Source organism: Loxodonta africana, chromosome 14 (assembly GCF_030014295.1).
Source record: "Loxodonta africana isolate mLoxAfr1 chromosome 14, mLoxAfr1.hap2, whole genome shotgun sequence".
NCBI classification, from domain to species: Eukaryota; Metazoa; Chordata; class Mammalia; order Proboscidea; family Elephantidae; genus Loxodonta; species Loxodonta africana.
The window spans coordinates 9,331,359-9,346,441 of record NC_087355.1 but is presented as its reverse complement, the minus strand read 5'-3'; the positions used below and the strand labels follow the sequence as shown (position 1 = coordinate 9,346,441).

At 42.8% G+C, this 15,083-nt stretch overlaps 1 protein-coding gene across 2 annotated transcripts in view; it reads left to right on the top strand.

Annotated features, from left to right (window-relative positions):
• Positions 1-15,083, top strand: part of CA8 (carbonic anhydrase 8) — a 203,144-nt gene that overhangs the window by 56,830 nt on the left and 131,231 nt on the right. For both annotated transcript variants that reach the window (XM_023545700.2, XM_003408321.4), the window contains exon 4: positions 4,725-4,820. In XM_023545700.2, coding sequence (XP_023401468.1) covers positions 4,725-4,820 — 96 coding nt within the window. The remainder of the gene's footprint in view (positions 1-4,724; positions 4,821-15,083) is intronic.

The following is a 15,083-nucleotide window of genomic DNA, read 5'->3' as shown; positions in this document are numbered from 1 at the left end:
TCTCAAAATGTATCACCTGCTTTCATGCCTTTGCTGGCTGTGTGTAACTAGTGCTCATGAAGGCAAAAGGTGGTAAGAATGTAGGACTAAAGAGTACCAACCAGGAGGACAGAGAAAGGAGTGAATAATTCAAGCCTGTATTTTTTTTTTTTTTCTAAGACGTAGCTCTCCTTAAGCTGCAGAAACTGGTGCTCACAGAGTTAGTGCCTTGTGCAGTTCACAGAGCCTGAGGGCTGTGGATCTGAGGTGGGAGTCTGGTTCTGGTTCCTGATCTGGAGTCCTTTTATGTGAGCATGTTGCCCTGAGAATTTATCGATGGAGCCGAAGAGTATGCAGCGTTCTGCCTCTCCATTCTGCCCTCTGCCCCATGGATTGTATACCTGCTAAAGCACATCCGTAATGGTAGGCTGAAGCTGGACTGTGGAGTCCCCTCAACGGATTATAGTGATCTGCTTGGACTGTCCTAAGCCCGTTCATAAGTCCCTTGAACTTGGTGGTGTTGGGGGATTCGTCATTTCCCAAACCATGTCCTTAGTGTCATGTATCTTTTGATCCAAACCCACTTGCATCCAAACATTTTTGTTTAATCTCTCCTATTAGGATACTGGAGAATGAATGTATCCTTAATATGTGTATGTTTTTTTATGAATCGTATAGGTGCATGTATGTAATATATTTTGTGAAGCATGGAAACATTGCTATGAAAGGGAATTAGATACAAATCAGTATAAATAGAAACTTTCACAGTTTCTTTCTGATCATCCGTGTGTTATTTTGTCCCCACCCTTCCCAAGGGACTGTATTTAATATTAATAATTAGGAGAGTAAGTATCGAACGTTGTCACTGTAACTGTTAGGGCCTTTTCTCTTTATTCTCATTGCTACTGGTTGTGCTCCATTCATCTCCAAATTTTTTTGTTTGCATACCTCTATTAGAATTTTTTAGCTGGAACCACCCTGGTAGTCTCCCAGCTTATCTTCCAGCCGCCAGGGTCTCCTCCCCCAGTCCATCCTCCATACCGCCAAAAGGACTTCTGAAGGACGGAGGTTGTTATGGGGAAGAGTTTGATTGAATCTAGGAAGTGTAAGTAGTAACGGTACACGTTGTAGTAATGTATTGCTTTAGTGTTTCCCAGAATACAGTTACATTTAAAGCCCTGTGCAGTCTGACCCCACGTACTTTTCCAACCCCATCTCCCGTCGCTGCCAAACTTAACTTACCCTCCAGCTACCCACACAGGTACTTCAGTTCTTTAATTCACCAATATTTTCCTGCCTGTACGGCTTTGCTTTCTGGAATCAAACTAACACTAATATAAGGTAAAATGGGATGAGATTATAGGAGTAAAGGGGCTCAGGGAAGACAGAAGTTGATGTGGGTAATTTAAGCGTTTGAGGCCTGAGAAGACTTTATTAAGGTGGGGAGAAAGGACAGGGTGGGAGAGGTGGAGGGTGGGAAACGGCTGGGGAGCAGAGGAAGCTGAAGCCAGGAGGAGCTGTGCCCTCAGATCGTGTACCTAAGTTCCTACTACTAGGTTGCAACTGAATTCCAGAATGTTTTGGAAATTTGCCTGGTACTTGAACTAACCATTCTGCGGTATTTTAGAGAGGGGAACTTTAACGACATTTTGTTTCACCCTAAAATGAGAGAAAGCTCCTCCAAGACAAGAGGATTTCTCAGTACCGGGACAAAGCTTTGTCTTTAAAACTTAGTTCACTTGTTGATGCTGAGGGAAGATCTGTTCTGCTCCTGAACCACCAGCTCCAGGTGATTACCTGCATCACTTAATGTCCACCTAAGTTCTGTGAAATAAGACGTTATGTGATTTGGATGTTATGAACACCATGTTGTGTATACAGGAGAGAAGCAAACAGGATGGCTACCGGCTGGGCCTGGGACCCATGCTGCTGCTGCTGCACCTGCCCACTGGGCTTCAAACTCTTCAGCCCTGGGCGTGACATGAAGGACTCCCTGGCCAAGTGGGGCAGCGGCTTTGCAGGGCCTCCCCGTCGGTAGCTCTGGCTGCATCTGCGCGGTCCCTGCCTAAGGCGAGTGCAGTAGGACAGGCAGCCATGGATGGGCGTGGAGACCCCCTCTCCTGGCCACCCCAAGACTGGGGCCGATACAGCCCCGGAGAGCTAGTGAGAGACAGATATTATCTAAGTACTTAGCAAAGTATGTCTGCTACGTCCCATTCCCCGATTGGGATTTCTGAACTCCGTTACAACCTTACGGTTAAGAGCTTGGCTGCTAATCAAAAGGCTGGCAGTTTGAATCCACCAGCCGCTCCTTGGAAACCTCATGCAACAGTTCTACTCTATCCTGTAGGGTTGCTATGAGTTGGAATCAACAATGGGTTTTTTGTTTGTTTTTTATTATAACCTTTTGGGACCACAGACGTATATGCAGTGGAATGTTGCCTGAAGGGACTTTATGCAGCACATACCTGTATTTAAGAATTCATTAAAACCAAACCAAACCCATTGCCATCAAGTTGATTCCAATTCATAACGACCCTATAGGACAGAGTAGAACTGCCTCATAGGGCTTCTGAGAAGTGACTGGTGGATTCAAACTACTGACCTTTTGGTTAAGAGCCAAGTTCTTAACCACTGAGTTGATGCTGATTCGTAGTGACGACGCCATAGGGTTTCCGAGGCTTGTGAATCCCTGTGGAAGCAGACTGCCACGTCTTTCTCCCTCAGGGCAACTGGTGGTTTGGAACCACCAACCTTTTGGTTGGCAGTTGATTGCTTTAGTCACTGTGCCACCAGGGCTCCTTGTATCAGTGGTACATACCGTCAACATCACAGTCACTGTTCATGTTGACCTGGATCACCTGGCTGAGGCAGTGTTTGTCATTAAGGCAGTGGTTGTCATTACCACTGTAAAGTTACTCCCCCCCTCCCCGCATCCTTACTTTCTCTGTGGAGGGAGGTCCCTATGTGCAGTGCACACTTAAGGAGTGGCATCTTTAACTTTTTAATCACACAAACGAAGTGAGGCCGTTCTTGAAGAGCAGGTGTGAGTGATCATGTCATCGCTGAATGGCGAGGAGCAGCTGAAAAAGCTGTACATTTTTAGTTGTTTGTTTCAGGGGAAAAAAAAAAAAAGGCGCCCCATAATGTTTCTATAAGAAGTTAGAAAAAGGTCAGTTTGAACTTTGTAATTTGTCAAATAAAAATACATTTCAACCTTGGGCCAAGGCCGCCCTTGTTGATTTAATTATGGCAGTCAGTTCTTATCTATACCATAGGACTCCTGTGCTGTTGTTACAGCCGGAGGAGGAAAGATTAAAATTGGTGTGTCTTTCATTAATCAAAAGGTTGTAGAACATTGTTTTCATAAAGGCAGTGCCTTGACAGTTTCAGTTACTTGGCGCTTACAGTCCCTCTGAGTTTTCACAGCCTGACCCCGTCCTTTCCCTGGTTACTGTTTCTAGTGTGGCAAGAGGACCTTATGTGCGCCCTCTAGTGGTCAGTTTTATAATCTTGAATTCCGGTTGGACAAATTCAGCAATAGAAAGAGGAAGTGTTCCTGTCCATCCTCATGATGCTTCTCCTGACTGTACTGGCATGGTAAAATGGCATGGCGATCGAATTCTGGCTGTGTCTTCTCGGCTTAGAACTAATTTTTAAATTAGGCAGTGTTTTAACCTAGTAATTTTAACTGGATTAAATGCCGTAGTACTGAAAACAGTATTCTAGCAGAAGGTTTTCCTGTAGCTACCATTATAATAAGAACTTCAGTGGCGAGTTGATTTGATCCAGGGAATTGGATTTGGGTTTGTGCAAGTGTTTTATCAATCCTATAGGAACAAGCGCATATTCTAGATAAACTTGGACACTACGAAGCGTGATGAGGCGATCTCTAAGTGAGGGAGTTGTTTGGAGCATTGCCTGTCATTTCTTCACAGAAGAAAACTCAACTCCAGTGCAGGAAATGGCATTTTAGAGATTTCCGTCAGCATTCGTTATTTTACCATAGCTTTAAAAAAAAAAAAGTGTAACACTTTTTTATAGGGTGCTGTCTCTGGATTTTTGTGGAGAGTTGAAATAATCTGCCAGAATTTGAGATTGGCTTTGTAAATTTCTAGGTGGAAATACTGGGTGAGATGGTATTTGATGAGGCAGTAATTGAATGAGTCCTGGTGCTTGTATCCAGACCTGGAGTTTTGTTCCATTGAGATTTGCAGGGTGGGGGTTGGGGGGAGGGATGACATTTAAGGAAAGGCAGTGAAATTGGTGTGAAATCTGCATGTCACCCTAGATACGCCCTTGATCAGGGTGAAAGCTGGACTTGAGATTCACTTATCCACCAAGTATTACTTCTTTTCAGAAATGAGAAGGAATTCATACAGAGAACCTATTAAGACAATAGTTGTATTTGTTGTCTATTTCTGATATTCTTGGAGTCCCTGAGTGCTGTAAATGGTTAATGCACTTGGCTGCTAATGGAAAGGTTGGAGTTCGAGTCTACCCAGAGGTGCCTTGGAAGAAAAGCCTGGTGATCTACTTCTGAAAAATCAGCCACTGAAAACCCCGTGGAGCACAGTTCTGTTCTGACGCATATGGTGTTGCCATGAGCTAGAGTCAACCGGACGACTGGTTTTCGTGATCCTCTTAGGTAGCATGTGATGTATAAATATAGTTAGGGTGAAGTTGAGAGATCTTTATTTTTCTAAAATAAAACACATTAATACCTGTCGCTGTTGATCTTCCAGCTCCACCTAATCCACTGGAACGCCACCCTGTTTGGCAGTATTGACGAGGCTGTGGGGAAGCCACATGGAATTGCCATCATTGCTTTGTTTGTTCAGGTAAATGATCTCCTGTTACGATTGTTGTACTGTGTACGGATGCTTATTTTTAATTCATTTTGCACGACAGTTTTATTCTGTCTTGGTTTTTTTTTTTTTTACTTAGAGGTGACATTAAACACATATATAGACAATAGTGATAATTTAAATATAGAGAACTACATCTTTGTGGAGCATGAGAGTGCAGCAGTATTCATTATTGGAAATAATTTGTTTATTAGATATTTTCTTCAGCGTGGCATTCAAGGTGTGGTGTGATGGGCTTTTATATGGCCTTTCTCACCATGGTCTTGCAGCTCCCACCAAATGATTAGGTGGTACTATGCAGATAAGGTACTTGGGGTCTATCAAGGGAATTGGACAGCTTGCTAATAATGCAGATAAGGTGCATGGCACCCTTGTAGGGGTGGGACCGTGCAAATAAGGTATGGAACCCTAACAAGGGGATTGGTTAGTTTTGCCATCCCAATAGGCTTAAAATAAGCCATCTCAGAGGTGGAAAGAGGGGACCTCACTACCACCAGGAGGAAGAGATGGGATATGTTCTTTGGACCTGGGTTCCCTGTGCTGAGAACTTCCTAGACCCAGGATTCAGGGAGAGAGAGAGAGAGCTGTAACACTGGAGATGGTGCGAGACAGTGAGAAACAGCAGCAGCAGAACCAGGAGACCGGCATGAGATGGCATGATGGGCTTCCTAGCTCACAAGGTAGGGCAGCTACAGTGGGCATGCTGACCCACAGAATGGGCAAGAGAGCTGAGTGCCTTTGGGCTGAGGTTTACTGGTGGACTAGGGTGCCTCTAGGTACTTATTGGAGGAGCTAAAGATATTTGTAACACTTGCCTAAGCAGGGCAGAGGCCAGACCAAGAGTCTGAGGGGCTGAGAACCAAGAGAGACAGAGAGATCTGCTTGCGGGCATGGCTGAGAAGCTGGCCTGACTGAAGAGCTGTATCCTGAGTCATTCTTGATCCTGAATTTTAACCTGTGTACTTCCCTAATAAATCTCGTAACTGTGAGTATGGTCTGTGAATTCTGTGTGGCCATTGCAATGAATTATTGAATCCAGCAGAGAAGTAGAGAATGCCGTGGGAGGGACAGCTGGTGTCAGAACTGGTAAAAGGGTTGGAGAGGGGAGGTATGATTGACCTGCACATCGTAGGCATCAGCCTGGGGCTGCTGCTTCTGATTCTTCCCCCACGTGAAATCCCACCACCACAGCATTTTTACACAAGTTGTGGGAGAAATGATGTCGGAGGTCATTGTATTTATGACAAAGAATTTCAGAAAACGTTTTTGGACCGTGGCTTGCCATAAAATCTAAGAAACGCCAATAATATAACCATATATTGGATTATTTTAGCTCTTAGTTATTAACAATTTTTTACTCTAAGTGTCTTATAGAAAAGACAGAGCCCTGATATCGCAGTGGTTAAGAGCTGCAGCTGCTCACTCAAAGACTGGCAGTCAGATCTACCAGCCACTCCCTGGAAACCCCATGGGGCAGTTCTGCCCTACACTGGAGGGCTGCTATGAGTTGGAATCAACTTGATGGCAGTGGATTTGGTTTGGTTTATAAAAAAGACTGATAAAATAAGACTGGCAAAGACCTGGGCTAATATAGTCAATATACAATTTATATTTAAATTCTGTGGTGGGCAAAAGAGATTATTTAAATTAAGTAAAACATATGAAAGCAGGCCACATGCTTATGCAGGTAAAAATTCAATCCAGTTCCTAAAACAAATCTCCTTAACTTTGTCTTATCATCTATTGACATGATAAAAGATGTAGAGCTGAAAGAGACCCTGGAAATTTCAGGTTCCTCCCCCTTCATTTCATAGAAAAGAAGCCAGTGTCCAGAGAGGTCAAGGTTTGTCAAAGTCACACAGCTATTATAAATGTTATGAGTCAGAACCAGAAACAAGATTTCAACTCTGTAGCAACAATTCCAGGCTTCTCTTTGGATAACCTGTGATTGTAGTGGTAGTATAAACACCTAGTCTTCAGTAATTTGATTTTCCAAAGTTAATAAGACAATTGACCCTGCTAAACTTGTTTCTTTTTGGGATGTATTTCAACAGTGTTATTAATGCCAACAACAGTTTTTTATAAGGACCTCTGAAATATTTATGTTTGAAGGTTGCATTTAGGCGTAGCCTTTTAATACTTTAAAATCAGTGTCTTGAAAGTATGACACACGTTAGAGAATTTAAAAACAAATTCTTATATTTTTAAATGAATCCTAAGTTCACTCTTTATAATTATGGCTTTTCAAAGCAGGGCTTCCGGCCGACTTTGCCCGGTTCAGTCATGGCCAAAGATGCATTACTGGAACAGATTCGTATTTTTAAAGTTAAGGGGAACTGGAAAAATTAAGGATGGAAGCCCTGCTAGAAACTTAATCTCCTTCTTAGAGAACAAGAGCAGCATGTGCATTGCAGAGAACCAAATCCCTTGCCGTTTGATTTTGAGCACTGTCGGAAGCAGTGCTTCCCCGCTCAAAGATGGTGGTGCCCCGCTCAAAGATGGCGGCTGACTGCGCTGCTTCAAATGTGTGTTGCTCTCCTACAGTCTTGCCAATCTCATGCGTCAAGCTCCTTAAAGGGCTAACTACGTCTCTTCAAGTCTCCCATTCCAGGGTTTTGGCTGGTAAGTTTCCTATTCGAGATACTGTGCTGAATCTGCCAAATTGTAAAACTTTTGGTCTGTGCTTGTTTTGCTTCGTTGCCCACAACTGAACCGGTTCAAACTGGTTCAAAGTTCTGTTTCAAAGGCAGTTCCCTGCATACCTTCTATTTTATAATTGCATTATATAAGTAGAATGGAATCACAAAATATTGATGAAAACTTTTTTCAAGTTAATTCTTTCTTAAATGTTTTGTTATTGTACTTTAGATGAAGGTTTACAGAACAAACTAGCTTCTCATTAAACAATTAGTACAGATGCTGTATTGTGACACTGGTTGCCAACCCCACAACTTGTCAACACTCTCCCTTCTCGACCTTGGGTTCCCTATTACCAGCTTTCCTGTCTCCTCCTGCCTTCTAGTCCTTGCTCCTGGACTGGTGTAACCCCTTTACTCTGGTTTTGTTTTATGGGCCTGTCTAATCTTTGGCTGAAGGGTGAATCTCAGGAGTGACTTCATTACTGAGCTAAAGGGTGTCTGGGGCATACTCTCGGGATTTCTCCAGTATTTGTCAGGCCAGTAAGTCTGGTCTTTTTCTGTGAGGTAGAATTTTGTTCTACATTTTTCTCCAGTTCTGTCTGGGACCCTCTATTATGACCCCTGTCAGAGCAGTCAGTGGTGGTAGCTGGGCACCATCTAGTTGTGCTAGACTCAGTCTGGTGGAGGCTGTGGTAGTTGTGGTCCATTAGTTGAAAAATGTTTTAATTATACAAATGAGTTTTGATAATCTTTAGTATATTGAAGTAATACTTATTAACGACTGCTTTTCTAACCTGAAAAAGTTAATGAAGCATTCAGATTTGAGAAGTTGAAGCAGTAAAAGGCAATGAATGTCTTATTATTAAATAATAGGAATAAGGTAAAACTAAGAATACAAAGTAACAAGGTAATCATAATAAAAGGGAAAGGAACATATTAGCTTGGTCCCAGTAAATGTTTGGGAATTGAATTAAATATAGTTAACTTAATATTTCCGCTTACTAATTCTTAGCATATAACAGGTGGCACAGAAGGTCCTTTGGTGGAACAAATGGTTTGTGCTCAGCTGCTTACCTAAAGGTTGGCAGTTTGAACCTATCCAGTGGTGCCTTAGAAGAAAGGCCTGACCGTCTGCTTCTGTGTAAGATTACAGCCAAGAAAAGCCTGTGGAGCAGTTGTACTCTATAACACACGGGGTTGCCATGAGTTGGAGTCAACTCAACAGCAATGTTTTATTATTGTTATTTTTTTAAAATAAAAAACAGGTGGCATGGACCAAAAGAGCTGTGGATTGGAAGTCGATATTCTTGGTACTAGCATCGGTATTATCAGTATCTGGAACTAGCATCGGTATTATCAGTATCTGGAACTAGCGTCGGTATTATCAGTATCTGGAACTAGCGTCGGTATTATCAGTATCTGGAACTAGCGTCGGTATTATCAGTATCTGGAACTAGCGTCGGTATTATCAGTATCTGGAAGTAGCGTCGGTATTATCAGTATCTGGAACCAGCGTCGGTAGTATCAGTATCTGGAACCAGCGTCGGTATTATCGGTATCTGGAACCAGCGTCGGTATTATCGGTATCTGGAACCAGCGTCGGTATTATCGGTATCTGGAAGTAGCGTCGGTAGTATCGGTATCTGGAACCAGCGTCGGTAGTATCGGTATCTGGAACCAGCGTCGGTAGTATCGGTATCTGGAACCAGCGTCGGTAGTATCGGTATCTGGAACCAGCGTCGGTAGTATCGGTATCTGGAACCAGCGTCGGTAGTATCGGTATCTGGAACCAGCGTCGGTAGTATCGGTATCTGGAACCAGCGTCGGTAGTATCGGTATCTGGAACCAGCGTCGGTAGTATCGGTATCTGGAACCAGCGTCGGTAGTATCGGTATCTGGAACCAGCGTCGGTAGTATCGGTATCTGGAACCAGCGTCGGTAGTATCGGTATCTGGAACCAGCGTCGGTAGTATCGGTATCTGGAACCAGCGTCGGTAGTATCGGTATCTGGAACCAGCGTCGGTAGTATCGGTATCTGGAACCAGCGTCGGTAGTATCGGTATCTGGAACCAGCGTCGGTAGTATCGGTATCTGGAACCAGCGTCGGTAGTATCGGTATCTGGAACCAGCGTCGGTAGTATCGGTATCTGGAACCAGCGTCGGTAGTATCGGTATCTGGAACCAGCGTCGGTAGTATCGGTATCTGGAACCAGCGTCGGTAGTATCGGTATCTGGAACCAGCGTCGGTAGTATCGGTATCTGGAACCAGCGTCGGTAGTATCGGTATCTGGAACCAGCGTCGGTAGTATCGGTATCTGGAACCAGCGTCGGTAGTATCGGTATCTGGAACCAGCGTCGGTAGTATCGGTATCTGGAACCAGCGTCGGTAGTATCGGTATCTGGAACCAGCGTCGGTAGTATCGGTATCTGGAACCAGCGTCGGTAGTATCGGTATCTGGAACCAGCGTCGGTAGTATCGGTATCTGGAACCAGCGTCGGTAGTATCGGTATCTGGAACCAGCGTCGGTAGTATCGGTATCTGGAACCAGCGTCGGTAGTATCGGTATCTGGAAGTAGCGTCGGTAGTATCGGTATCTGGAAGTAGCGTCGGTATTATCGGTATCTGGAACTAGCGTCGGTAGTATCAGTAACAAGCCCAGTTACTTTAGGCAAGGAAACATATCCAAAGTAGAGCACATGTATTTGCATACTTGTCTACCTTTCCATATGTTTGGTATAAGGAAAAATTCAGATTATCTACGTGAAAATGCCTTTTTCGGTAAAGAGCAAAATTACAGAACCTGCGAGAGCAGAATTTCATGACTGAAGTAAGGAATGCCCCTGCCAAAACCAAACCCACTGCCGTTGAGTCCGTTCTGACTTATAGCGACCCTATAGGACGGAGTAGAACTGCCCACAGGGTTTCCAAGGATGCAGTCTTTACAGGAGCAGGCTCCCACATCTTTCTCGCATGGAGCAGCTGGTGGGTTCAAATTGCTAACTTTTCAATTAGCAATTGAGTGCTTAACCACTGTGCCACCAGGGAATGTCAAGTGAAGCAGAGAGGAGAGGGACTGAATTCCTTGCCTGAGGTTTGGCATTTAGGGGGTCAGAAGAGTGGGGAATGGGAGGGGTGGAAGTTGGCAGTAGTGAGCACAGACTTACCTTTCAAGATGTTTGAAAGAAAAGAATTTTGTATGTATGTGACACATAGTCACATACATTTTGGACATAGGGTGACATAGAGTGAAGTTATGTTTCTTTTGAGATCTTTTTTTTAATATCTTGGTAAATAGCATATTTTTGTGAGTAGTGTATCCACATAAAAAGTACACACACATGCAACACACAGAAATGATGAAATTATGTAAAAGTTCTGGCATAGCATGACCATGCATATATCGCATATGTCTTGTGACATTTGCAGAAGGAAATTTTGGCCTCATTCACCTTCATTCAATAGTCCAAAAATGTTACTTTTGATCATATTTGTATTACAAAGGTTTAAGTCATGGTCAAGTTATGGATCAAGTTCGGTAATATTCTGGTGTCTTAGTTATCTAGTGCTGCTATAACAGAAATACCTCAGGTGGATGGCTTTAACAAATGGAAATTTATTCTTTCACAGTCTAGGAGGCTAGAAGTCCAAATTCAGGGAGTCAGCTCCAGGGGAAGGCTTTCTCTCTGTCTCTCAGCTCTGGGGGAAGATCCTTATCAATCATCTCCTGGTCTAGGAGTTTCTCAGCACAGGGACCCCAGGTCCAAAGGTCACACTCTGCTCTCAGCTCTTTCTTGGTGACATGAGGTCTGTCTTCTCTCTGTTTGTGCCTCTTTTATATCTCAGAAGAGATTGGCTCAAGATACACCCTAACCCTGTAGATTATGTCCTGGCTCATTAACATCTTAAAGGTTAGAATTTACAACACACAGGATAATCACATCAGATCACAAAATGGAGGACAGCCACACAATACTGAGAATCGTGGCCTAGCCAAGGTGAGACACTTTTTTGGGGGACATAATTCAGTCTATAACACCAGGTAATTGGAAAGTAAACAATTGAAATGGCATTTATTTCTATTAATTTAAGTTGATAATTATATCTCCGTTGCTTTTGAGTCATCAGTCAGAGCCTTGAATCTACTGAAGCCTCGCCATAAAGCACGTGCTGTCAATTGGAAGTGTAAGCAAATGGCATGGAGTAGCTATCGGCAGGAATCTCCATTCAGTCTACGTTGACATAATTATTATAGTCATTGTCCAACTCTGGCTTTTAGTTGGAGGAGTTAAAAAGCAAAACTGATACACGATAGCTCTTGGCTCAGCAGTTGAATGAAAAACCTTGTGAGATCATCTCAAATGAAACCATTAAACTGTGTTAGGTCTGCTTATTTCATAGTCTAACATGTCTTATCAGCGCCGGTGTGTTTGATCAGCGATCAGAAGTCACCATAGTTATATGCTTGCGAGCATATAAAAAGACCCTTGCTTCTTATACAACTCACGTTTGAATTTTTCAGTCTCTTTGCTAGAACCAGTCAGTTATTGGTTATATTATGCACATTTTTTCAGTTTATGAATCTAAATCTTAGAACCCTATGGGATCATGGCAGGAATTGAATGCAAGTCCTATACTGCTGACTTCCAACTGAAAGTCGTTGCAAGGGCAGAAGAAACAAGCAACAGAGGAGCAGCAAGAGAGCTCGAGGTTGGAGAGTTGTCCATTCGTGAATGGAGAAAGGAGAAAAAAGAGCTTGAGAAAATGAATCCATGAAAATGCACATGTCTGGCTCAAAGTGAAATGGCCTGAGTTGGAAAATGACTTGAAGGAGTGGATTATTTCTGGAAGAGAACAAAATCAAGCTGTCTCTACTGTCACAATTCAGATCAAAGTGAGCCTTCTGGCAAATGAAAGAGGAATCCCAGATTTCAAGGTCCGTTTCACCTAGATTTCTAAATTCATGAAAAAGAATGGCCTTTCCATGAGAATGAGGACCGTTGTAGGCCAGCAACTTCTGAGAGCAAAAAATGGTCAACTTCCACGAATTTGTGAAAAAATGGTCATTTTCCAAAGAAATCTCTGAATTTGGTATCTCTGCAATGTATGTAATTAATATGGACAAGGTTCTGATGTTTTTCGACAATTCTGGCCACTAGGACTGTAGCTGCTTTAGGTATGAGAACTGTAGCCTTTACAACCACTGGGCAAGAGAGGGCTTGCTTCACTGTAGTCCTTGGTTGTACTGTGAGTGGGGTGCATTAAAGGTGATGGTGATTTTCAAGAGAGTTACCATGCCCCGCAAAAAACTACCCACCAGTGTGGTTGTTTGTTGTAATAAGAAGGGATGAATGGACAGTGATGTTATGAAAATATGGGTAGATAAATGTTATAGGGCCACCCAAGGGAGGGTCTTTTTGAAGAAGTGTTTACTAATTTTTGACCCCATGGCTTCTCAAAAAGAAAAAAGTTCAAAATTACCATATTTTTTACACAAATACACATACCTACGTTTGTTTGCCACTTGCTCCCTCCTCCCACGAGGTATTTTTGTAGGAGCACTATGCTAATATTTTCACAGCAACATGTAAAAAAAAAAAAATTGGCATAGCAATGCTTATGAAAATACTTTGTTGGGGGAGGGAGCGATTGGCAAACAAAGTTAGAAGGCTCATTATTTGGGTAAAAATATGATATATTAACTCAGCTGGTGCCCATATAGCAGTCATACCTGGTGGCCTTACCTCCAAGCTGCAGTAGCTAGATATAGTGGTTAGCCACCCATTGAAGATACCTGTGAGAACACAGTGGGATGAATGGATACAGTCTGGGATTCATGAGTCCACACCATCAGGCTGGCTGAAGTGGGCTAAGTTTATGAGACATCTACAAGTGGGTGGCTTCTGCCTGGGGACAAATAGTCCCAGAAACTATCAGTGGCTTCAGAAAGGCTGGGATTGTGTACCAGCAGAATACTGATGATGAAGATGAAGATGTTGAAGGCATCAATGATGATGACTTCAGTTCAGAACTCACAGAAGAGTACCTGCAGGCAGCTCTGAGATACTTCAATGATGATGGTGAAAAGGGATCAGATTTTGAAGGGTTCTGGGAGTCGGATGATGATGATGATGATAAAAAATAAATGAACTGAAATGGCCTATTTTAAGATGAAAACAATTTCTTCTGGTGACTTCTGTTGATTTCAAAGATACTGATTATCTAAAATTATGTTTCAGTTTAAGATTTATGAAAGCAATAAAATGTAAACAACATTTTGTTCTTGCAGTTTTAGTTCTAGGATCATTTCTTACTTCTAGCTCTTCATGCATTCATACTCTGGTTTCAACATGGCGTCCCATTTCCATCATAAGACTGATCAGGTCACCATTGGTTGCACTTGGTTTAGGAAAATACTTACCTTAAATGAAGTTTCTGTGAGATCAGTTTTATCCTAGCAACGGTAAATTCGTTGGGCAGAAAAAAAAATTGATATTGAAGTCAGCAACGTGTAAAAAAATATTGGTATAGCATGCTTATGAAAATAATGTGTGAAGGGGTTGTGCGATTTGCAAAAAAAAAAAGTATAGTGCACACATTATTTGCATAAAAATATGGTATGTAACAAAACATTTGCAATTTTGACATTCTTCACATGTACGATTCAGTGACGTTAATTGTGTTTATCAAGTTCAACCACCACCATTATCCCTTTCCAGATTTTTCCATCACCCATAATAGAAGCTCAGTGTTGCCTAAGCAGTGAGTTCTACTTTTTCTCTCCCTTGTGCCTGCCTGGGTTTTTATCTTGAACAAAAAGAACCAATGAAGATGAAGCATTTAAAGAGATACAGAGGAGAGAGGGCCTTTGAAGTGACAGGAGGGCCTGGGATGAAAAGCTGATAGGGATGGACTAATTGGCTAAGAGGGACCCACCCTTTCTCTGAAATAGAGGGCTGGGAGGAAGGGGTGGTACAAAGGGGGGTAAATTTGTAGGTGGAGAAGGGCAGGAAAAGAGAAGAGTTCATCCCTGATGACCTTCATTGTCTCTGAGGAACACAACGTAAAGTTATTTATGGAGCAAGGGAAACACGGGTGTGGGGTTGAGTCTTGAAATAGCCCAGGATGGAAATGGTAATGGAATTGACAGTCAGTGCGGAAGACATCACAGATTGTAGAGAACAGTGTATTGTGTATTTTTCTCTCTCCAGGTATAAAAACAAAAAACAAAACTGTTGCTGTCAAGTCAGCTTCGACTTATAATGACTCTATTGTTGCGTTGATTCATGGTGGAGCAGATGACTCAGGAGGACGAAGGGGTTACAGAATCGAGGGTGCTAGTGAGAGAGCAGCTGAAGAGATGTTTTCAGTCTAGCTAAGGTAGGGAAGGAAGTTAAGCCAGTTGACTCCTGGTGGTCAGTGAATGGGAAGAGAGGTAAGAAGAGAGAGAGCTGGATGGATGAGAAGGTATGGTCAGAATTGTCTTTTGGAGATGAAAGTTCTACAGTTAAAGCAAGTGTGGGGTATGTCCTCCAGTTAGTTTCAGCTGAGGCTGAAGGTCAGGGACTGAGAGGGAAAGAGGTTTAGGGCTGTAATCTT